Source organism: Peromyscus californicus, unplaced genomic scaffold (assembly GCF_007827085.1).
Source record: "Peromyscus californicus insignis strain IS unplaced genomic scaffold, ASM782708v3 Scaffold_19__1_contigs__length_69161282, whole genome shotgun sequence".
Classification (NCBI taxonomy): domain Eukaryota; kingdom Metazoa; phylum Chordata; class Mammalia; order Rodentia; family Cricetidae; genus Peromyscus; species Peromyscus californicus.
Genome location: NW_026294491.1, coordinates 796,424 through 818,738, shown reverse-complemented (window position 1 = coordinate 818,738; position 22,315 = coordinate 796,424). Strand labels below are relative to the sequence as shown.

At 43.3% G+C, this 22,315-nt stretch overlaps 1 protein-coding gene across 2 annotated transcripts; it reads right to left on the bottom strand.

Annotated features, from left to right (window-relative positions):
• Window positions 1-64: 64 nt before the first annotated feature.
• On the bottom strand, window positions 65-16,293 carry Mog (myelin oligodendrocyte glycoprotein). Of its 2 annotated transcripts, XM_052744064.1 has the most exons (8): window positions 16,012-16,267; window positions 13,677-14,024; window positions 7,341-7,454; window positions 5,203-5,223; window positions 4,678-4,698; window positions 1,642-1,758; window positions 1,342-1,362; window positions 65-800 (listed from the first exon to the last, which is right to left on the bottom strand). In XM_052744064.1, the coding sequence occupies exons 1-8, from the start codon at window positions 16,100-16,102 to the stop codon at window positions 787-789; spliced, it is 747 nt and encodes a 248-aa protein (XP_052600024.1). In that variant the 5' UTR covers window positions 16,103-16,267; the 3' UTR covers window positions 65-786. The 2 variants fall into 2 exon arrangements, with proteins under 2 accessions (XP_052600024.1, XP_052600025.1); XM_052744065.1 differs by lacking the exon at window positions 13,677-14,024 and having other exon boundaries at window positions 16,012-16,293.
• Between the last annotated feature and the right edge of the window lie 6,022 nt (window positions 16,294-22,315).

Genomic DNA, 22,315 nt, shown 5'->3' with positions numbered 1-22,315 from the left:
TGGGCTCAGGAGGTTTGAACAGGAGAGGTGAGTGGATGATGAAAGACTCAACGAGGAAGAGGAATGGAAGTGTGCACAGAGAAACTTGTATTATTAATTAGCACCTAGCTTGTTTGTGTCTGGTAGACCATCAAGTAGTAGTTGTTGATAAAACAGTGGGTATTCTGAGAGGAATGAGGACAGGAGAAAATGAGAGGCGGGAGTACAAAGGACACAGGGAAGTAGAAGGGAAAAGACAGGATACCCAATTCTCAACCCTTGTTCCTCAAGCTCCTCCCATCCACAGGCTGCCCAAGCATGGCGCTCTGATCCTGTTCTTTAGATCCCATCTCCGGGTTTGGGTTCAGGCTCCATAGTCATACACTGGCTCACTTAGCTTCCCCAGTATTGTGGGCTCTGCTGTGGTCTTGGAATAAACATCCACCATTTGCACAGTTGATGTTCTGTAGTTTATAATGAGGTGCTGGATATCCTGTTTGACAGAATCACTCCTGTATTACTCTGGTACACAGGTGTCTTCTGATAGACGGTCTGGCCTTAGCCATGGGGTACTTTCTGGAGGGAGACTGAGGCAGGAGTAAAAAGATACGGGAGGCAAAAATTAGAGGAAGGAAGGAGCTGAGGAAAGGAAAACAGTCAAAGAGAAATCAAATTCTATTTGGAATCCAGAGTGTTTCTGTAGATGCAGATTGGAAAGTGCCTATGGCAGAGAGGCCAATGAGAGACATCCCCAGCGACCTGTCTCTTGGCCTACCAGGCTCTCCTTTGCTCCAGGAAGTTGATGACTCAAAAGGGGTTTCCTAGAAGAAAGACAAGATCAAAAACCTGCCAGTGGTTTCTTTCATGAAGTCATTGAACCTAGGAGACAGTCCCCAGGGGTCATGTTATCTCTGCCTCTCCCACCCCCTAGGTTGGTCTTGAAGATGAGGTTCAGGAAAACTATTATGGAGAATGTCAAAGTAGACTGCAGAAGTGGGATTCTGGCCAAGGGGCACTGGAAGATGTTAAGTCAGCAGGTAAGAGTGGCTAAGCCTCTCTGGCACTGAAAACTTGTTATTCCCTTTCCCATTCCCTCACAGGAGAGGAGGTCCTTCCTGTCCTGTCCTTCCTGGGATTATGGTCCCTCAGTAATTAATCATCTTCCCTATGCTGGTTTTCTTGTTCAGTTTAGAAGAAAGGAGAAAGGTTGGGTATGGTGGCACATGCCTGTGACCCTAGCACTTGGAAATAGAGGCAAAAGGATTGCCCTAAGTTCAGACCAGGCTGGTCTACATAGTGAGTTCCAGAGGCGCATCCTGAGACTGATCTCAAGAATGGAAAGGGGTATTGGGGAGAACTTACTTAGTTCTTCAAGAAACTGTCCTGCAAACAAAGAAAAATGAGTAGGTGGGTGATCAGCAGGAGATTCCCCACAACAACACCTCATATCCTCCCTAGACAACCCTCCCCTTCCACTAAGGGACCCATGCACCTCATTAAGTGGTTCTCAGTTTTTCTGAGAATTCTGATGGTGAGCATGGGGACACAGGAGAAAGGCAATCCCAGCCCTGGAATGTAGAACCTTGGTTCCACTCTTTCCCATTATGGTCTGCCTGAGTTCCCTGCTGCATAGTGGTTCTGTTTGCTGCCCAGACACTACACCTGCTAGTCTTCTGTGCAGCCAGTTGTAGCAGATGATCAAGGCAACCAGGGGTCCAAGAACAGGCACAATAACAAACAGTGTTATCTTCCAGCAGGGCACCCTCAGGAAGTGAGGATCTGAATGGTAGAACAGAACAGAGTGTTTCCCTCTATACCGTACCCATTCTTAAACCTGAAGCCCTCAAACACCAAAGGACTCTGGGGACAAACTACAGAGTCCATGAATTTGGATGAGGTGCACTGTTTTTATTTTCATTAACTTCTAATTGAATTTAGCTTTTCCTTTTTAGCTGATTTTATTTAGCATACAAAAAAATGGGTTGCATGACACATTGTTTATATTCAGCTACTCACTAACTCTTCCTCACCCCCATCCCTAGCATTTTTGTTTGCTTTTTCGGAGATAGGGTGTCTTGCCATGCGTGGCCTTGAACTTAAGAAATCCTGCCTCAGCCTCCCAGGTACTGGGATTACAGGCCACCAATCTGGCTATTCCTAAGGTTTTCTTACAGTAAAAAGGCAAGCAGCAGGCTAGGTAGGGATGTGGTTCAGTAGAATGAGTGCTCATCTCACATGTTGAGGCCCCTGGGATCAATTCTCAAAAACGCACAGTATTAGCACTGGCTGTATGATTTCAAGATACAAAAATGGTTAAGAATTTAGACATTCAAATCTTATAAGCAAAGTCCTGGGGGCTGGGAATGTAGCTCAGTTTGTAGAGCTACATTCTTGTAACTTGCCTTTCATGCACGGAACTCTGAGTTCCATCCCCAGCACAGCATGCACTAGGCTTGGTGGTTCACACCTCTAGTCCTAGAACACAGGAGGTAGAGGCAGGGGGATCAAAATTCAAGGTAATCTTTGGCTATGTAGCAAATTTGAGGCCAGCCTGAAATACATGACAGTCTGTCTCAAAATAAAGTGAATGGGGTCAGCAGGATGGCTTAGTTGGTAGCACTTGCTGCTAAGCCTGAAGACCTGAGTTTGATCCCCAGAACCCACATGATGGAAGGAAAGAACCAAGTCCTACAGATTATCCTCTGACCTCTATGTTAGCACCTGCCCACACTCACCCACTCACCCCCTACAACCGTACGTGTACACACACACACACACGCACACGCACACGCACACGCACACGCACACGCACACATTAAAAAATAACTATTTTTCTTTGGATGTTCAAAGACTACGTGTGTGTCAAAGACTACGTGTGTGATACCCACACACTAGCCCACTGTCAGATGCTAGGGTGGGGTCCTCTGTGCCAGATGCCAGGAGAATTGAACAGGGTTACTCTTGGCCTCAGAAAGAAAGGCTGTTTAGGAAGATTGCTCAGAGCAGGAATTTTCTGTGCTCTGCTTAGTGCTGTTTTCTAATTTGTATGGAATTTATTCAACAAACATTTGGGTATTCTGTTGTTGGTGTTGTCCTTAGGAACTGTGCAATCTGAAGTAAAGAAAATGCAAAGACCATTCTTGAGGGATTAATATTCTAGTTGGTGCATGCATGGCTGCATATGTATTTACCTGCACTTGGGAGGTGAAGGCAGAGGGATCAGAAGCCCAAGGCCATCCTTCATGACATAGAGAGTTTGAGGCCAGCCTGAGCCACATGAGCCCTTACTCAGAAAAGGTACGAGTGCGGCTTTACTTCTTCCTTAGAGAAGCCTTCTCTGATAGTGTGCTTGGGTTGTACTCATGAAAACTAACTGCCATATAAGTGTAGTAGATGGCTTTTTAAAAATATAATTTTCTGGGTATGGCAGCATATGTCCCAACACTGGGGAGGCAGAGGCAGGTAAATCTCTGTGAGTTCAAGACCAACCTGATCTACATAGTGAATTTCAGGTTAGCCAGGGTTACATAGTAACACCATGTTTCAAAAAATCTTTTTTTTCTCATTTATGTGTGTGTGCCCTGTGCATATAGATGTCCGCTGTGAGTTGGGGGCTGGAGAGATGGCTCAGAGGTTAAGAGCACTGGCTGCTCTTCCAGAGGTCCTGAGTTCAATTCCCAGCCACCACATGGAGGCTCATAACCATCTATAATTTGATCTGGTGCCCTCTTCTGGCATGTAGGCAGAACATTGTGTACATAATAAATACATTTTTTTTTAGAAGGAGGGTTGGGGCTTCAGGCCCACAACAAAAAATGGGGAAATCTGGAAGAGAAAGAAATGAGAAAAACCTTGACAATTCATTAAAACCCTGGACACAAGTAGTTGAAGGACCCTGAAAGGCTGGAAGGGTGGAGATGGGGTGGGCATTAAGAAGAGAAGGTGGCCGGGCGGTGGTGGCGCACGCCTTTAATCCCAGCACTCGGGAGGCAGAGCCAGGCGGATCTCTGTGAGTTCGAGGCCAGCCTGGTCTCCAAAGCGAGTTCCAGGAAAGGCGCAAAGCTACACAGAGAAACCCTGTCTCGAAAAAAAACCAAAAAAAAAAAAAAAATGTCTTCTGTGGGTCAGGAAATAGAACTTAGGTCCTCTAGAGGAGCAGCAAGTGCTTTTAACCACTGAGCCATGTCTTTAGTTCCAGTAGTTGTGTCTTGTTCAAGTATATATATATTTTTCCAACTAGGCAACCAAGTTTATGTGCAAAGGATCTGTTTATCTACCTTTTGTAATTCACAAGATGAAAACATATATATAAGAAGTTTACATTTGTGCAATTTAGTGTAGTGCCTGACACTAGAATGTGATACATAAGTTTTTGCTATATTCCTATAGATCTTTTATTTTTTATTTTTTATTTTTTATTTTTGGTTTTTTGAGACAGGGTTTCTCTGTGTAGCTTTGCGCCTTTTCCTGGAACTCACTTGGTAGCCCAGGCTGGCCTCAAACTCACAGAGATCCGCCTGCCTCTGCCTCCTGAGTGCTGGGATTAAAGGCGTGCGCCACCACCGCCCGGCTTCTATAGATCTTAAATGCAAAGAATAAAGGTGGAGGGACCTACCTAAGAGCCACTGGTCCTAGTTCCCCAGGCCACAAGTGAAATCCCACAGTGACTTGGGAGGGTTGGGATATGTCTGAACTTACCAAAAGTCCGATGGAGATTCTCTGAAAGAGGAACAGATGAAAATTGATTCAGTTGGGCACTGAGAGGGGATCCTTTCCCTGGACCTATTTAAATCTCTTAAAGCTGGTTCTAGTCCTGACACAAAATAAAGCAAGCTATAGGATTTTATGTCTATACTGGCTAAACTCAGGTGAAACAATAAGATTTCTAATTTTTAGCTGCTTATAGTTTTTTTGTTGTTGTTTGTTTGTTTGTTTTCGAGACAGGGTTTCTCTGTGTAGCTTTGTGCCTTTCCTGGAACTCGCTTTAGAGACCAGGCTGGCCTCAAACTCACAGAGATCCGCCTGCCTCTGCCTCCTGAGTGCTGGGATTAAAGGCATGCGCCACCACCGCCCGGCTGCTTATAGTTTTAAATACCGACATTCCCAACTGAAGGGATCACAAAGCACTGGAGAGAGGCAGAAATGGTCTGAAGAAAGGGGCATTTTGGTTAAGCTAAAAGACTAGACGGGAGGAATTAGAGAAGGAGGGTGCCTGGAACTCACCGACTTCTGCTCGAAGTTTCCCTAAAATAGAAAAAGACAACTTTTTAGTTCCCCAATCTGCTACTGTATGAGGACCCTTCTGCACCCAGCACCTTGGACCTTTGTGTGGGCAACTTTGTAATAACTTGTATCTTAGGAGAGTGGGAAGAGCTCTAGATTTAAAACCAAGAATCCAGGCTCTTTCTGTGGGTGTTGTCTGAATTAAATAATGAAATAAAACCTGAGCCTGGATGTGAGGGCAATCTGGCTGTGGTGTTGATCATCCCAGTGATTGCCATGGTTGATTGTGCTGATCCAGGTGAGTGCTCCCTTCTTTTCTTACAACTCCACATGTGTCCCTCCCAAAGGGTATACAAATAGCTGCACTTCATAGCTAGAACCTCCAAAAAAAGCTTTTAAGAATTCAAAAGCCTTCAGGACTGTCCCTATGAGCTAACAATACTCAAACCACTCAATCATGTTTATTTTTTTTTTATTTTATTTTTAATTCTCCCCCTCCCTCTGTGTGTGTGTGTGTGTGTGTGTGTGTGTGTGTGTGTGTGTTGTCAGATCTCCTGAAGTTATGGGTAGTTGTGAGCTGCCTGACATATGTGCTAGGGATGGAACTTGAGTCCTCTGTAAGAACAGTACAAGCTCTTAGCTCTTAAGCTGTCTTTCCAGTCCTATATCATAAGGCTTTATTACTTCTTCTATCACACCTTGCTCAGTTCACATGGCCAAATAGATCACTATTTTGTAATTAGACTAGGAGCGAGACATTTAGTGAGATACTACTTTATGATTGCATCTACATCAGGCACTTTACATGACATTATCCTTCTGTAAACTTCCCACAGTTTAAGAGGGAAAATGCTATCCCTGCTTGGTGACTTGGAGAACCTAAGAATTTTCCTCAAAGTTTGGTGTCTACAATAGAGTCGAATCCTAGGCTGCCTAGCTCTGTCTTGTTCTATTTGGCCACAACAGCAAAAGGCCTTTTCCTTGCCAAAAAGCAAGTAACCAAACATTTGGGATGAGTTTAAGGTGAAAGAAAAGACATCACTGTGGTGTTGGGGATGTAGAACAGTGTGGAGCACTTGTCTATTGTGCACAAGGCAGGGCCATTGTTGATCTAGTACCTGTCTCCTCTCCATGGTCCAAACACTCCTTGCTGCCTTATCCTCTTAACAGAGGAGGTGGAAACACATGACCTGTGCTATGGTACTGGGAAGTACACAGTCTAAGAAGACTCTGACTGGAGGTTCTGGGCACAAAAGAACTTCGTCAACAGTTGAACTTGTGTCCACAGTTGAATGGAAAACACAAGGAAAGCAATTTTTTTGAATGCATTCTATATGGTGAAGACTTCCATTTCAGAATCCTTATTAAAATGTGAAGTAATGGGGCTGGAGACATGGCTCAAGGGTGAAGAATGCTTGCAGCTCTTGCAGAGAACCCAGGGTTCAGTTCCTAGTACCCAAATAGAGCATCTTACAACCACCTATAATTCCAGTTCCAGGGACTCTGACACCTTCTTCTGGCCTCTTAGAGCACCTATACATATGTGTGCACATATGGACAAGCAAGCACACACAAATAAAAATAAATTTGAAAGTTTACATTTTCATTTTATTTTTAATTTTGTATAGGTGTGTATATCTCCATGTAGGTTTATGCACATGAGTGCAGGTGCCTGAGGAGGCTAGATATGTTAGGTCCCATGGAGTTAGAGTTACAGATGGTTGTGAGCTTTGGTGTGGGTACTGAATCCTCTAGAAGAAGAGCAATTGTTCTTAACCACTGAGCCTTCTCCCCAGCCCTTAAGTTGTTTATTATTATTATTATTATTATTAATGCTTAGTATTTTCGACCTGGCTGACTTTGAAGAGACTACTCTCCCAGTTTCATGAGATTGTTAAGGACGATGGAGGGCTGAGCTCTACTGCCTGTAACATGCCATTTGAGCAAGTCACTGAACCACCCCTGGATTCAATTTCTTCCTCGGCAATGAAGCTGTTACATGTCAGTCTTACTTCACAGGGTCCTATCTGAAAGTGTTCAGTGAAACTTGTTATGTAGTCCTGAACTCAGAAACCTTAAAAATGAACTATCCCTTAAGGACAGGAAAGGATCCTGACAAACCCAGTCACTGCTCATACCTCTCAGTCTGTGCTGCAGAAAGAGGAAGACCAGGCCTACAGAGATCTGTAGCAGGAGTGCAGGCAGAAGTGCAATGAGGACCAGAACCCCAGGGTTGATCCAGTAGAAGGGATCTGAAAGGCAGAAGGGACATCACCCAGCTTGCTTCCCCATCACCCTGTACAGAGCCTGTGTTGCAGTGAGGTGGTTTGAATAAAGGAATAAACCTTAAGATTTACAACATAAAAATTGTAGGCAGATTTTTCTGTCCCTCCTGCCAGCTCTCAAATCATGAAATGGAGACATTATTAATTTTGAAAGCTTGGCCAATAGCTTAGGCTTGTTTCTAACTAGCTCTTGTAACTTAAATTAAACCATTTGTATTAACTTACTTTCGGCCTTGTGGCTTTATTACGTTTACTCTGTACTGCCCATGCTGCTTTCGTGCTTCCTCTGTCTCTGGCTCAAGATTCTCCACATCTCTGCCCTTCTTCTTCCTAGTGTACTCTCTGACCCCAAAATCTTGCCTAGCTATTGGCCATTCAGCTTTTTATTAAACCAATCCAAGTGACAGATCTTCACAGTGTATCAAAAGATTATTCCACAACACTCCCCCTTTTTGTCTAAATAAAAAGGAAAGGTTTTAACTCTAACATCATAAAATTATAAGCAATAAGAGCAATTATCAGGTAGGAATTACATTTACAATATCCAGTCCATATGTATTTGGCATATTTTGAGAAAATACCCTATTTATTCTAGGTGAGTCCAAAGCTCTGATTTAACCTACCTTCTGTCATAACCAAGGAAAACTATAACTGACTATCTAGTCTTTAACTCCATCAAAGAACCCCAGAAGGATATAATGTTACCTTAGGAAACAGGAAGTGCAGAGCAAGCAACATCCAAAACTAAAATGACAGAAACACTGGGGCATCCATCTTCAGCCTACAGGCCTAGAATATCAGCCAGACTTTTTATGAAGCAGGAATTTTTGAAGGACTGTCCTACCCTGTCTTGGCAAAGTTCAGCAGTTGCTTTTCTTACACTGGGGGAGAGGTTATGCTTTTGTTTCCACAGGAAATGAAAGCTATGGATTCCTTCCAGATAAAGATCAGATTTGACCAAGGGAAACCTCCTGAGTATCTTGGCTACGGACATGGGGGAGGAAGCCAAAAAAGACTACAGTAAAGGTGCCATGTAAGCTGATCCCTTTACATGGGAACAGCTCTGAGATGAGATGAGATATGATAAATCCTGTTGGGGAATCCTCATGATATTATTACATGCCATCCTTTCATATAGCATGGATAAAGATTTATATTACAGTTTGATTACACAGTCCAAATGGACTTATAAAGTTGACATATGCCTTTTACCTGCTCAAACATAAAACAAAAAAAATCATCTTTAACTGGCTTGTGTACAACATATAGTCCATATTTGTGTTAATGCAGATATGTATGTTACCTTTGAAAGTTTATGTGTTATCAGAGCAAGGGGACCAGACACCAATGAAAATAGGTAGCCCAGGTGATCCAGCCTCTCAGAATACCTCTGTTGTAGTTTCCTTAGAGTTCTACATCCAGAATAGCTTCAAGGCTGCTGGCTAAGATAGTCCAGCCTCACAGACTATTCTAGCCAGGACTTGACTATTACCCTAATTTTCTCAGGGCCCCCAAAGATTCCAGCAACCCCAGGCAATAAGAAGCAGTTTAGAGAACATAACACCTACATTCCCAAGAGTTGGGGTGGATGGTTTTTGGTCATTTGTTGGGTTATGGATGTTTGTCACTGCTTAGGGGGGTTGGTCACAACTTGTTATTGGTCATGGCCAGGGAGGATACTAAACAAAGGAAATTAGATTCAGGGATCTCATTTTCAAAAGAAAAAGGGAGACATAGAAATGATAGGATAAAATGGTAGATTATTGAATATACTTTTAAACTAAAAAAGCAACTACTAGTCTTAAATATTTTACATTGGTATGAATTTTTATATATTGATACAAATTTAATGTTATTTTTGTTATACTGTATATATGTTTCTATTCTTGTTTAAGGTATTTTTTTTTTTTTTTTTTTTTTTTTGGTTTTTCGAGACAGGGTTTCTCTGTGTAGCTTTGCGCCTTTCCTGGGACTCACTTGGTAGCCCAGGCTGGCCTCGAACTCACAGAGATCCGCCTGGCTCTGCCTCCCGAGTGCTGGGATTAAAGGCGTGCGCCACCACCGCCCAGCGTTTAAGGTATTTTTGTAGTTCATGTGTTTCCATTTGTCTAGCTATTTGTCCCTGTGCTTTATCCAACCTTGGTCTCAATAATGAACTAATGGCTGAGGGGCCCTCAACTGGATCAGGCCCTCTGAATGGGTGAGACAGTTGATTGGCTTGATCTGTTTGGGAGGCATCCAGGCAGTGGGACCAGGTTCTGTGCTCAGTGCATGAGTTGGCTGTTTGAAACCTGGGGCTTATGCAGAGATGCTTGGCTCAGCCTGGGAGGAGGGGACTGGACCTGCCTGGACTGAGTCTACCAGGTTGATCTCAGTCCTCGGGGGAGGCTTTGCCCTGGAGGAGGTGGGAATGGGGGGTGGCGCTGGGGGGGGGAAGGGAGGGGGGGGAGAACAAGGGAATCTGTGGCTGATATGTAGAATTAAATTATATTGTAAAATAAAATAAAATAATAAAAAAAAGAAAAAAGAAAAAAAAGATATTTTTGTATATTGATACAAATTTTAAGGTTATTTTTGTTAGAGCATATTATACATACATTTCTACTCTTGTTTAAGGTATTGTACCTATGCAGCTCATTTAACAATGTAATGTCAATTTCTAGTCCTTGAAAGTTATTACAAACTATTTAGGATAATAAAGAAATGCAGGTTAGTGGTTAGTCACCTATAATAATCAAACTTGTAGTCATATCAAGTATGTTTTCACAGTCAAACAAAGATATATTTTAGATAGACAGATGGTCTTCAAACACTTCAAAGACCTGTAGAATATAGCATTTAAAATGTTTTGTTAACATAGGACTTTTCATGACAATGAGACACGTCTGCTCCTAGCAGCACCAATTTACTGCAGATGAGCACCAAAAAAACTCCATATAAAGTTTGCTTTTAATGTGGCAAAACTAGCCATTTGGGCAAGAAACTTCCCTTGTCTTGATTGCTTACAGTATGCTTTCCAAATTGGACAAGCAGGACACAAAGAAAAACTGCTGAACTTCAAGACAAGGGTAAGACAGTCCTTCAAAATTTCTGCTTCACAGAAAAGTCTGTCAGATATTCTAGGCCTGTAGGCTGAACTTGGATGCCCCAACATTGCAGAGGAACCTTGGGGTGACTGTCCAGGCAGCCAGATGTCTCTGTCATTTCTTAGTTTTGGAAGTGGCTTGCAATGCACTTCTTGTTTACTCAAATAATATTATATCCATCTGGGGTCTTTGGAATTGAAGATTAGATAGTTATAGTTTTCCTTAGTTATGATATAAAGTAAATTAGGTACAAAACTTTGGACTCATCAAGAAAGGATAGATAATGGAGTATTTTCTCTAAATTTACCAAATACAAATGGGCTGGACATTGTAATATAATTCTTACTTGATAATTGTTCTTATTGTTTCTTTTGTTAAAATTAATGCCTTTCCTTTCTACTTAAACAATACCTAATAATTGTTCTTATTGTATACAGTTTTACTATGTCAGAGTCAAAACCTTTCCTTTTTACTTAGACAAAAAAGGGGAAATATGGAATAATCTTTTTATACACTGTAAAGGTGTGTCTCTCTGATTGGTTTAATAAAAAGGTAGGCAGGATTTTGAGGCACAGAGGACACTGGGAAGAACAAGGGTGGAGTTGTCAGCCAGACAAAGAGGAAGCAGATGAGCAGTACAGAGTAAAGGTAATAAACCACGAGACAAAGAGTAGATTGATAAAAATGGGTTGATTTAAGTTATAGGAGCTAGTTAGTAACAAGCTAAGCTATCAACTGAGCTTTTGTAATTAATGATAAGTCACTATGTCATTATAGGGGAACTGGCAGTCCTGATGAAAAGGTCTGACTACACAAAATGCTGACACATCCAGGCATGGTGCCATAAGCCTGTAAACCCAGCATTCAGGAGCCTGACGCAGGAGGATTGCTGCAAGTCACAGACCAACCTGTATGACCTGTCTCAAAGCAAAAAACAAAACAAACAAACAAACAAAAAACATAGACTGGAGAAACAAGTTTGGCCTTATTTTGATAGTAAAGTGGGCTTGTTTCTAGTGAGGGATAATGTGGCCATTGGTTTTGTTTTTAAAACAGGGCAAATCTGCTCTTGAGGTCTCCTTGCCCTCCAGCCTCTAGCTCCCAAATGCTGGGATTACAGGCCTGTGCTACTACTCTCCAAATCTTATTCAGTGTTGTGAACGAAACTCCACCCCTTCCCCTCTCTCTCAGACAAGCAAAACCGGAGATGACTGGAGGGATTTGGAATGTGGAGATCCCTCAAAGAAAAGCATTCTCCCTTGTTTAGTGTGTGTTCTGCCCCCTCCTCTATCTTTCTTTCTTGTAACGTGCAGGGCCTCAGTGAGTGTGCTGGAGTTGGCAGTTGAACTGGGAATTTGCTGAGCAGGAAGAGGGAAAATCTGTATTCTGAAGTTCTGACCCTCCACTTCTTTGTGAGTAAAAATTCCCCAGCAAAAACAGCTGTCTGAGAACATTCTGTGGTGCACAGCTATTTTCATGTCCCTGCAAGCTGTCTCTAGAAATAGCGCTTTGTTACTGGGCATACAATGCATCTTCTGGTCTCAGCCTGGCAACAGTCACCCCCACCTCAGATACAAAAACGATGGATTGTGTGATGCTCATGCTGCAGGTGGTGAGGAGGAAGGGGCAGGATCAGAGGCTCAGCTCAGAACACTTTTGTTCTTCAACTACATAGCAATTAACTTTCAAAGCTCCCTCTGTGTATTTTTCCTATCCACACTTTTAACCACTCTGAGGCAGGACAAATAATAATAACTCCAAAATCAGCTATCACACAAAGCATACTGAAAATGAAGTCATGAAAATGAAGCAATGATGCTAAAACTATAGGTCTCCCCGACCTATGTGTGTGTTTAATTTTTATTTTATTTTTATTTATGTGTATATTTGTGTATGGGTATGTGTGGGTGCCTTTGGGGGCCAGAGGAAGGTATCCGATCTCCCAGAGCTAAAGTTATATGGGTACTGGGAACCAAACTCTGGTCCTCTGCAAGAGCAGAAAAAGCTCTTAACCACTGAGCCATCTCTCCAGCCTTTTTTGTTTTGTTTTGTTTGAGACAGTCTCTTATAACATAGGCTGGTGTATGGCTTTTCATTGTCCTGACTTTAACTTCTAAGTGCTGGGATTACAGGCTTCAGGTTCTAAGATCCGTTTATGCAGTGCTGGGGATTGAACCAGTGTCTACTTGCATTCTAGCAAACACTCTACTAACTGAATTATCCCTGCCATATATTTAACACACACACACACACACACACACACACACACACACACACACACACACACGAATTATATACCTGTCATATAATACACACATATATGCATATATATACATATACATATATACTGAGTATATATGTATATATGTGTGTGTACATGTATGTAAATACACTCAAACACAGGGACATGTTTTTGTTCCCTAGATTCTATGGCTTGCTTATGTCACTCAACAAGTTCTCATGGGAAGCACCCAAGCTATCTGGTATGGCTCTAAAACAATCATTTTAAACTGAGCATGGTGACTCATACTTTTAGTCCCAGCACACCAGAGGCTGTGGATGGAGGACTGCCCAAGTTATATATATAAAAGCTAGCTGTGGTGGCACATGCCTTTAATCTCAGCTCTTAGTGCTTAGGAGGCAGAGACGGGAGAACCACTGTGAGTTCCAGGCCAGCCAGGGTTACATACTGAAAAGCCATCATTAAAGGAAGACAAACAAGCAAGCAGGCAAGCAAGCAAACAAAAAACCAAACCAAACCAAAACTGAAGTGTAAAAGCATTTGTCTAGCTTAGATACCATCTCTTATCTAATTTCTTATCCATGAACACTGACTTTGATTCCAGTTTCTTTCCCATTTCAAATAACAAAATAACCAACAGCCACAGCATAAAAGTCCCTGTTTACTGGAACTGATCTCAGAAGTGACATGTTTGGGTTGAAAGACCTTAGCTGAATGACTGAAGGCGAGGTCAACTCCTCCCACAGGTCATACTGTGTAATGAACATGGGAATCATGAGAAGGATATTTAGACCATTAAGAAGCCTAAGGGAGGGATTGTAGGGGAGAATAGAAATTATTCATCCACCTTGGCAAACTCACCTTCCACTTTCAACTCCATTGCTGCCTCCTCTTGGTAAGAGTGATCTCTGAAGAAGCAGGTGAAGCCTCCTTCATCTGAGAACCTCACGTTCTGAATCCTGAGGGTAACCTTTCCTTCACCGATACTATCTTTCAGAAGCTCTGTGCGTCCCCGATATTCAGGTGCCTGCTCTGCATCTTGGTCTTTGCCATTTCGGTAGAGATGAACCACTCTAGAGAAGGGAGGACGGTACCACCCCACCTCCATGCCCGAGGCATTCTTCCCAGGAGATATGCGGCATGGCAGTTCTGCTTCATCCCCAACTAAAGCCCGGATGGGATGCCCTGGTCCTACCACTCTGAACTGTCCTGTCCAAGACATCAAAGAAAAGAAACCAAGAGTCAAATGTGACAAGTTTGTCATAGGAAACCTACTTCAAAAAAAGAGTAAGAGAGAGGAAAATCAATTTTTAATTTTTATTTTATTTATTTTTGAGTCAGGGTCTCACTATATATCCTTGGCTGACCTAGAACTCAGAGATCTGCCTGCCTCTGCCTCCCAAGTGCTGGGATCAAAGTTGTATACCACCACATCCAGTGATGTGTGTGTGTGTGTGTGTGTGTATTTGTCTACATCAGCACTCATAAGAGTGCAGGTGCCCTCAGAGGCCAGAGGCATTTGGTCCCCCTGGATCTGTAGTTACAGGGTGTTGTGAGCAACCCCATGGATGTGGGTTTTGGTAACCAAAATCCAGTCTTTTGTAGGAGAAGTACATACTCTTTACTACAGAACCATCTTTTCCAGCCCCTACTTACTAATTTTGAGACATGGTCTTGCTCGAGCTGGCCTTGAACTCACAACAATCCTCCTGTCTCAACTTTTCAAGTGCTGGAATTATGAGCATGTGCCACCATGCTTGGCTTAGGACAATCAATTTTTTTCTTTTAAAGATTTTGTGTCTGTGCCAGTGTGGGTGAATGTATTTCACCTTTGTGTGACTGCCCTTGGAATTGAGAAGAGGCTGTAAGGTCCTCTGGAGCTGGGGTTACAAGTAGTTATGAGTTTCCCCATAGATATTGGTGCCGAGAACCCAACCTTGGATCCTCTGCAAGAGCAGCAAGCATGCTTAACTTCTGAGCCATCTCTTCATCTCCCCATTTTTGAGACATGGCACTTGAAACCCAAGCAGGCCTTAGTCTTTCATGTAGCTGGGGGTGACTTGAATTTCTTCTGGTCCTTCTGCTTCCATTTCACAAATGCTGGGATTACAGGGGCTCACCATCACACCAGGTTGAGGAGTTTTAAATGGAATTCAAGAGCCTCAGCGGGCCTCGTTTCTAAACTTTGAACAGATACAAAGTAAGCAGTCTCTAGTTAAAGATATGTTCTGAGTGTCTAGCATTGAATGTTCCAACATGAAATCATCTGGACAATGGCTTCCACTTCTCTGCCAGTTGTGTTCGTCTGACTCTTCAGCTCTGATTCTCGCCTCCACCTTGGAATGTGACCTGCTCCTCCTAAGTGCTTCTAGCCCTCTGTCCTCACATCTTGTTCCCTGTGAAGTCACCCACTCTGGAAATAACTGCGTCACTCTACAGCCTCGCCCCAGCTCCGGATCCTTCTTTGAACATCTTCCCAGTGAGATTCAGCTACTGGCAAATAGGTGGGGTTCTTCCTTAGAGCGGGGTGTCCTTAGGGGGTGCATGGGCTAGGCCTCCGTCAATCATATGGCTCCCTGAGGTAGGACTCTGTCTTCTGTGTTTTTATTTCTCCCCCTAGTTGGGGAACAGGAACCTGTATACAAACTTATTGCTGCCTGATTCTGTCTCAAATATAATGAGATGCTATAACTCAAATATTAAAAAAATTATTTTATTTGTGTTATTTTATCATTCAGGTTATCAGGCCTAGAGGCAAGGACCTTTACCCAGTGTGCCATCCCCCTGACCCTCAACAAACATTCATTGAGATTTACTACAAACAGGCACTGCAGTAATGTGCAAAAGACTTTCTCGAATTTGAAACTCTGACAGCAACTCCAAGAATTTAGTTTTTTCTCTTTTGAAAGGTGAAAAACCAAAACGAGGTTTGGCTCGGGGATAAAGCTCAGTAGTAAAGCATGAACTGAGCTTGCACAAGGCCCCGAGTTTGATTCCCAGCACTGTAGGAATGGGAGAAAGTTTGAACTGGATTCCACAAGAAGTTAGGAAGGTTTCTAAGGAGGGAAACCATGCCAGTAGACTTAAGTGCAGATGAGAAACTCATATAGACATTTGAGAATGATTAAAGGAGGTAAGCCCAGAACACCCCCTTTCTGTTCTTAGGTCTATGTAGGGCTAGAATTAGCATGCTTACCTGCATAGCTGGATGCCAGCTGGAGGAGGAGGAGCAGGGAGAGGAGGCAGCTAGACAGAGAAAAGCTCCACAAACTGGCCATCATCTTCATGGTTACTGGGGACAGAGTCCCTGGCAGCAGGGTCAGGCCACGCTGAGGCCCTCAGGCTGCATGTCTCCTACTCCAAGAAGCCTGATGGGAGACTCTGGGAGGGCACTACTGCCCAGGCCCTACCTCCATCCAGGCATTACACAGCTGTGCCCAGAGGAATGGCCCCACGTCACCCCTGACAGACATTTGCACAAAAGGACTACAGATCCATTGATGACCAGGGTTTGCCTCCACACCCCCCTCACAGCATTGGAGCAGTGGCTGACTGGTACTGGGCCGTTTCCCTTTTCCCCTCCCTAGATCCAGCCTGGGGAAGGGCATGTAGTGGGTGTTCAGTGGTGATCAGAGGGACTTGTTTATGGAGTTTGTAAGGCTTCTCTAATTCCTCTTGCTACCAAGAACTATCTGGGGGAGAGTGGTTAGTGAAGGTTTTTTAAAAATAAAAAACATTCAGCCTTGACTTGCTGTGTCAATTGTCTTTGTGTGTGTGTGTGTGTGTGTGTGTGTGTGTGTGTGTGTGTGTGTGTGTGTGTGTGTGTTACCATACCAGCTTGGTCACCTTGCCTCGTCTCCTCTTCCTCTTCCCCAACCCCCACTCTGAGACAAGGTCTCCCTATGGTTGGCTGCCCTGGAACTTGACATGTAGACCAGGCTGGCCTTGAACTCACAGAGATCCACCTGCCTCTGTGTCTTAAGTGCTGGGATTAAAAGTGTGCACACCATGCCCAGCCTCTTCTTTTTTGCGTATATTTGTAAGTGTGATACGAATGTATATGTTATTTGTTCAAAGGTGTGTGCATACATATGTGGAGGCTAGAGGTTGACATCAGATGTTTTCAACCACTCTCTACTTTATTTACGGAGACAATGTCTCTCACTGAAGCACCTCCTGAGCTGGGATTATAGGTGGGCCCTCATACCTGCCAGTGTTTTAAATGTTGGTGCTAGGGATCTGAACTCCGGTCCTTAGTCTTGCACGTCAAGTGCTTTTTCCCCTGAGTCATCTCCCTGGCATCTCTCCTCTATGTCAAACATGTTCTTGCCTGTAGCAGATCCAAACTCCCATCTTTATGCTTAGACATGGGACAGTTCACTTGAGTTTAGTCAGCTTCTTACCAGCAAAGGATGGATGTGATTTGTTGTTGTTGTTGCTGTTGAAAATTGGGTTTTTTTGTTTTGTTTTTGTTTGTTTCCTTTTGAGATAGGGTCTTACTTTGTAGCACAGGCTCACCTGGAATGAACTATGTAGCCCAGGCTAGCCTCAAGTTTGCAGGGATCTTCCTGTTTCTTCTTTTATAGTGCTGGGATTGCAGGTGTGAGCCATTGTACCCAGCTCTCAAAGATTATATTTGAGAAAGTCACAAGGTGGATATTAAGAGCTAATAGTTGCCGGGCGGTGGTGGCTCACGCCTTTAATCCCAGCACTCGGGAGGCAGAGGCAGGAGGATCTCTGTGAGTTCGAGGCCAGCCTGGTCTACAAAGTGAGTTCCAGGAAAGGCGCAAAACTACAGAGAAACCCTGTCTCGAAAAACCAAAAAAAAAAAAAAAAAAAAGAGCTAATAGTCATTGTGTCCAGAAAGGCAGCACTGATGAGAAAGAGAATCAGTAATTGTCAGTCAACATGGGCTTCAGGAACAGGTCCAGCATGCAGATACATACCCAGGCTTGGCATTGTTCACAGATGAAAATGATATCTGTAATGAAGATATGACCTTCTTGTTTTCTGGTTTTGAAACAGGGTCTTGCCTGGCTTGTAACCCAGGCTTGTGCCCTCATGCCAAGTATGGCCTATTTTCTTTTTCAAACATAGAATTAGGTTGGGGTTGTTGTTGTTGTTGTTATTATTTGTGTGTGTGTGTGTGTGTGTGTGTGTGCGCGTACGTGCCTCTTTCTTATATCCTAGACAACGTTTGTTACTATTTTTGTTCTTGATGATAGCCATTCTGACTGGGGTGAGATAGAATCTCAAAATCATTTTAATTTGCATTTCTGTTTTTTTTCTAGGAGATCTTTCCTTATCAGCACCCAAATAATACCCTTGTTATTTTACACAAATGCACAGTATCTTATTGTATATACATTTCATACTCATCTAACTAGGCATTCTGCAATGTTTAGGCTGCTGCCATTAAAAAACAATCTACTAGACTGAAACAAAAAGTGTATTTAGTCAATTTAAACTAATAACCATTTAACAGCATGGTATATGCTGGGCTTAACTAATAAAATATAATAATCTTACAGGGTTTAGGGCTCCCAGAAGCAGGGTAAGAGAGATATCCATTAATGACCCCCTGAGCAGTTTAGGACGTCCAGTCTCCTCTCAGGGACAGAAATAGCTCAGGTACCATTGCTCTGACCAATAATTAGAGTCCTGAAGTTTCCCATTGGCTTTATAAGATATTTATTATGAAGGAGGAGTCCAGTTCTAATGTTTTTCAATCTGTTAACAGCTACCTAACAATGGGACCCTGACTACGTGCCTATGAGGTCTACTCTGCTTGTATCATATTGGTGTGCTTGAATCTGAAGAGCCCACTGAGACCCAATGACTGATAGACTGTGAATAGTTATCTCCATTTAGTCAGGCGCCTCATAAGTCTGCTGGAGAAATGATACGCTGATGTGAACCAGCTTGATTCAGTTTCCTATCAAATGTGTGCTTGAGAAACAGACGTTAGACGCTGCATATGGTCAAAAGCATTGACTCACTTGTGCCCTTCCTTTTAGTTATTAGACTCACTTTTTTTTTTTTTTTTTTTTTGGTTTTTCGAGACAGGGTTTCTCTGTGTAGCTTTGCGCCTTTCCTGGAACTCACTTGGTAGTCCAGGCTGGCCTCGAACTCACAGAGATCCGCCTGGCTCTGCCTCCCGAGTGCTGGGATTAAAGGCGTGCGCCACCACCGCCCGGCTAGACTCACTTTTTTTGTTACGTCCAGGCTGGCCTGGAACTCACTCTATAGCTGAGAATAACTTTAATCTACTGAGCCTATGGCTCTGCCTCCCAGATGGGGAGATTACAGAAATGTGCCACTATGCCTGACAGGTCAGAGTGTCACCTTTTCCACTTAATACTTAACAAGAATGGAGGGTCTGGAACCTGAAGCTGACCTCCAAATAAAAGACACAAAGACTTGAGCTCTCCAACTATCAAATGAAATAGAATTATATATAAAACAATGTTGGTATTAGGAAAGGGAGACCGGCTGGAGCCACCGCCAAGACAAGGAAGATGTAAAGTACCGGTAAGCCACGAGCCACGTGGCAAAGTAAAGATTAATAGAAATGGGCTGAATATAAGAGTGAGAGCTAGACAATGATAGGCCTGAGCTAATGGCCAAGCAGTTTAAATAATGTAAGAGTCTGTGTGTTTGTTTTATAAGTGGGCTCTGGGACTGCGGGACTTGGTGGTGGGAGCTGGAGAAAAATTCTCCAGCTACAAAACAAATCTGTTGTTATCCCACAAAACCGGACTCTTTGTTTTTTCAAGTTGAGGGGTCTTTAAGACCCTCTTTTCCTCAGCCAGGACTCAATCCAGAAAATTGTTTAAGAAACAACCGAGAAGCCAGGTCCCCTTTCTTCTAGGAAAGGACCAGCTAGCCTATCTCTGAGTTAATTGGAGATTCTTAGCCTTTGTACCATGACTTTTTATAAATTTTGCATAAATGCACTTTGGCCAAAATGTAAACTAATCTATTTCCTTTATCAGTTTGCTTCAAACTTCTTTTAAAACAGGGAAATTATGCAGAGGATTTAATGAATCGAAGAGAAGAGCAGCAGTGTGGGATTTGAGAATACTTGCTGCTGTGGAAGTGGGGTGTGTGAGTGGGTGGCCTTACTTTCATTTTGTTGTGTTTATTTTTATTATTTTTTAAAGTTTATTTATTACATATACAGTATTCTGCCTGCATGTATGCCTGCAGGCCAGAAGATCTCATTACAGGTGGTTATTAGCCACCTTGTGTTTGCTGGGAATTGAACTCAGGACCTCTGGAAGAACACTCAGTGCTCTTAACCTCTGAGCCATCTCTCCAGCCCCCCTTGTTGTGTTTATTAAGTTCAGTGTAGAAAATCAGAAAAAAAAATCAGTTATGCTCTATGACTGTCTTAGTCAGTGTTCTGTTGCTGTGAAGAGACACCATGACCAAGGCAGCTCTTATAAAAGAGAGAATTTAATTGGGGCTTGCTTACAGGCTCAGAGGTTTAGTCCATCATCAGCATGGCCGCACCCAGGCAGACATGGTAGCTGAGAGTTCTGCATCTGGATCCAGGTGGAGAGAATGAGACATTGGGCTTGGCATGAACATTTGAAACCCTAAAGCCCACCCCCAGTGACATACTTCCTTCAACAAAGCCACACCTCCTAACCCTTACCAATTAGTGCCATTTCCTAGTGACCAAGCTTTCAAATCTATGAGCCTATGGGAGCCATTCTTATTCAAACCACCGCATCTACTGATGATTAAAATGTCACATTTTAAGTGTTCTTAGCGGGGCAGGCAAGGTGGTGCAGCTATAATGTCGGCACTTGGTGGTAGAGACAGGCTGATACTTGCCTACAAAGTACAGTGAAATCAAGGACAACCTGGGCCTAAACAACATGGAAACCCCAAATAAAACAAAACAAATAGAAAAGAAATTCTTACGTGTCTTCTGTTATCATAATAATAATTATTATTATTATGAAAAGTTACCACATTTTTATGTTTTATAGAGAATATCACGTAGTTTAATTGAGTCAAGGGGGCCGGCCAAGCACTTGCTTTCCATTCTAAATGTGGGGTGGGGTGGGGAGGAGTGCTGGTTTTAGGCAATACTAAGGGCTATCCTGTGGAAGAAGCATTTAGCTGTTTGGAAGGCAGGGGCAGGGTGCGGCTGCCCCCTGGGACAGCTGAGTATGAGAATTCAAAGGCACATTTTACTATGTCTTCCTCACAGTGTAAAGAATTTCTTTAGCCAGGTCTACAAAACGAGTTCCAGGGCCGCCAGGATACACAGAAAAATCCGGACTCGAAACAAAACAAACAAACAAAAATGGAATTTCTTTATCAGAGCTGCAATCACCATGGAAAAAGACTGCCAGAAGGCGCTTCCCATTCTGCATCGGAAAGCCAGAAGGGAACTTTTTCCTTCAGCATTTTTCCCCTCTCCTCCCCATCCTTGCATTTCCCGGAGACCTTTACCGCAGGCCCTTGCTGGGAGGGGGTGGAAGAGGCATCTAGTCTGCCCAGCAACAGCTGACGTCCATGGCCTGATCACCCTGATTGGTTGCTAGGAGGGGCCTGTAATGTCTGCCAGCGTCACTGTGATACCCCGTCCCCCCAAGCAAGACCTTGTTTGCCTTTTCGCTTCAGACTTGCCGCTTCTGGTCACCTGCTTGTCCTCCACTGACCTCTTCGTTTCTGTTTCTGTGCAGTGTGGACCCGGGGCCATCAAGACCCAGGCTGCGGAGGCCCGACTCGCAGTGGGCTGTCAGTCACCACGGTGGCTCTGACGCCAGCGACTGTGTGCGCGGGCGGTTTCCCAGCTGAGCAGCTGTCACGTTGCAGACCATCTTGGAACCTTACAGGCTCTCCCCGTTGTTTTCTTTTCTGGGGGTCGACCTAGGATCTAAAAGACTAGGCAGGCACCCTACCTCTTAATTATAGCCCATCCCAATCCATTTTTCTAGTAGAGAAAACGATATGATGGGATAATTATGTGTCCTGGAATTCCTAGAGCTCTTTGAATTCTTATTCTAATATGAGAGACCTTGTTTCTTTATGTCAGAAGTGGAATTCTCAGATGCAGATTCTGTGTCTAGCACCTTCCTAGCCATCTGAGACTAGCTAAAGGGTCCTGCACATGGGTTAAAGAAATGTTAATTTCTGTATTTACAAAATGGGGACTATTGAAGAACCAGCCTGCCTCCATCATAGGCTTAAAAGCCATCTTACAGTAAAGACAAAACTAGGTTTATTCCTGTTTATGATTAAACCTCTGTCTTTTCAAGGATTGCACTATGCTCCCACCTGTAACCTTAACTACAAAATGGTTCTGTACTGCCAGTTCCAGGAATGGCAATCATGTCTTTTTTCAAAAAGTTGTTTATAACCATCTTGCAACCCTACCTTTGTTTCAAAAGGTTATATGACCACCTATGACTACCTGTTGTTATCACTACCTGTAGTTGGTTGTTTTTTACTTTTTACTCTTTATTCTTTGGGGGGGCCCA

Excerpts from the sequence above, each read along its gene's own strand:
- Mog (XM_052744064.1), bottom strand. The coding sequence starts at position 16,102 with ATGAAGATGATGGCCAGTTTGTGGAGCTTTTCTCTGTCTAGCTGCCTC. Across the intron at positions 14,025-16,011 it reads GCTGGCATCCAGCTATGCAG|GACAGTTCAGAGTGGTAGGA; the intron begins GTAAGCATGCTA and ends TGTCTTGGACAG. Across the intron at positions 1,363-1,641 it reads GCTGCACAGAAGACTAGCAG|GACAGTTTCTTGAAGAACTA; the intron begins GTGTAGTGTCTG and ends CTTTGTTTGCAG.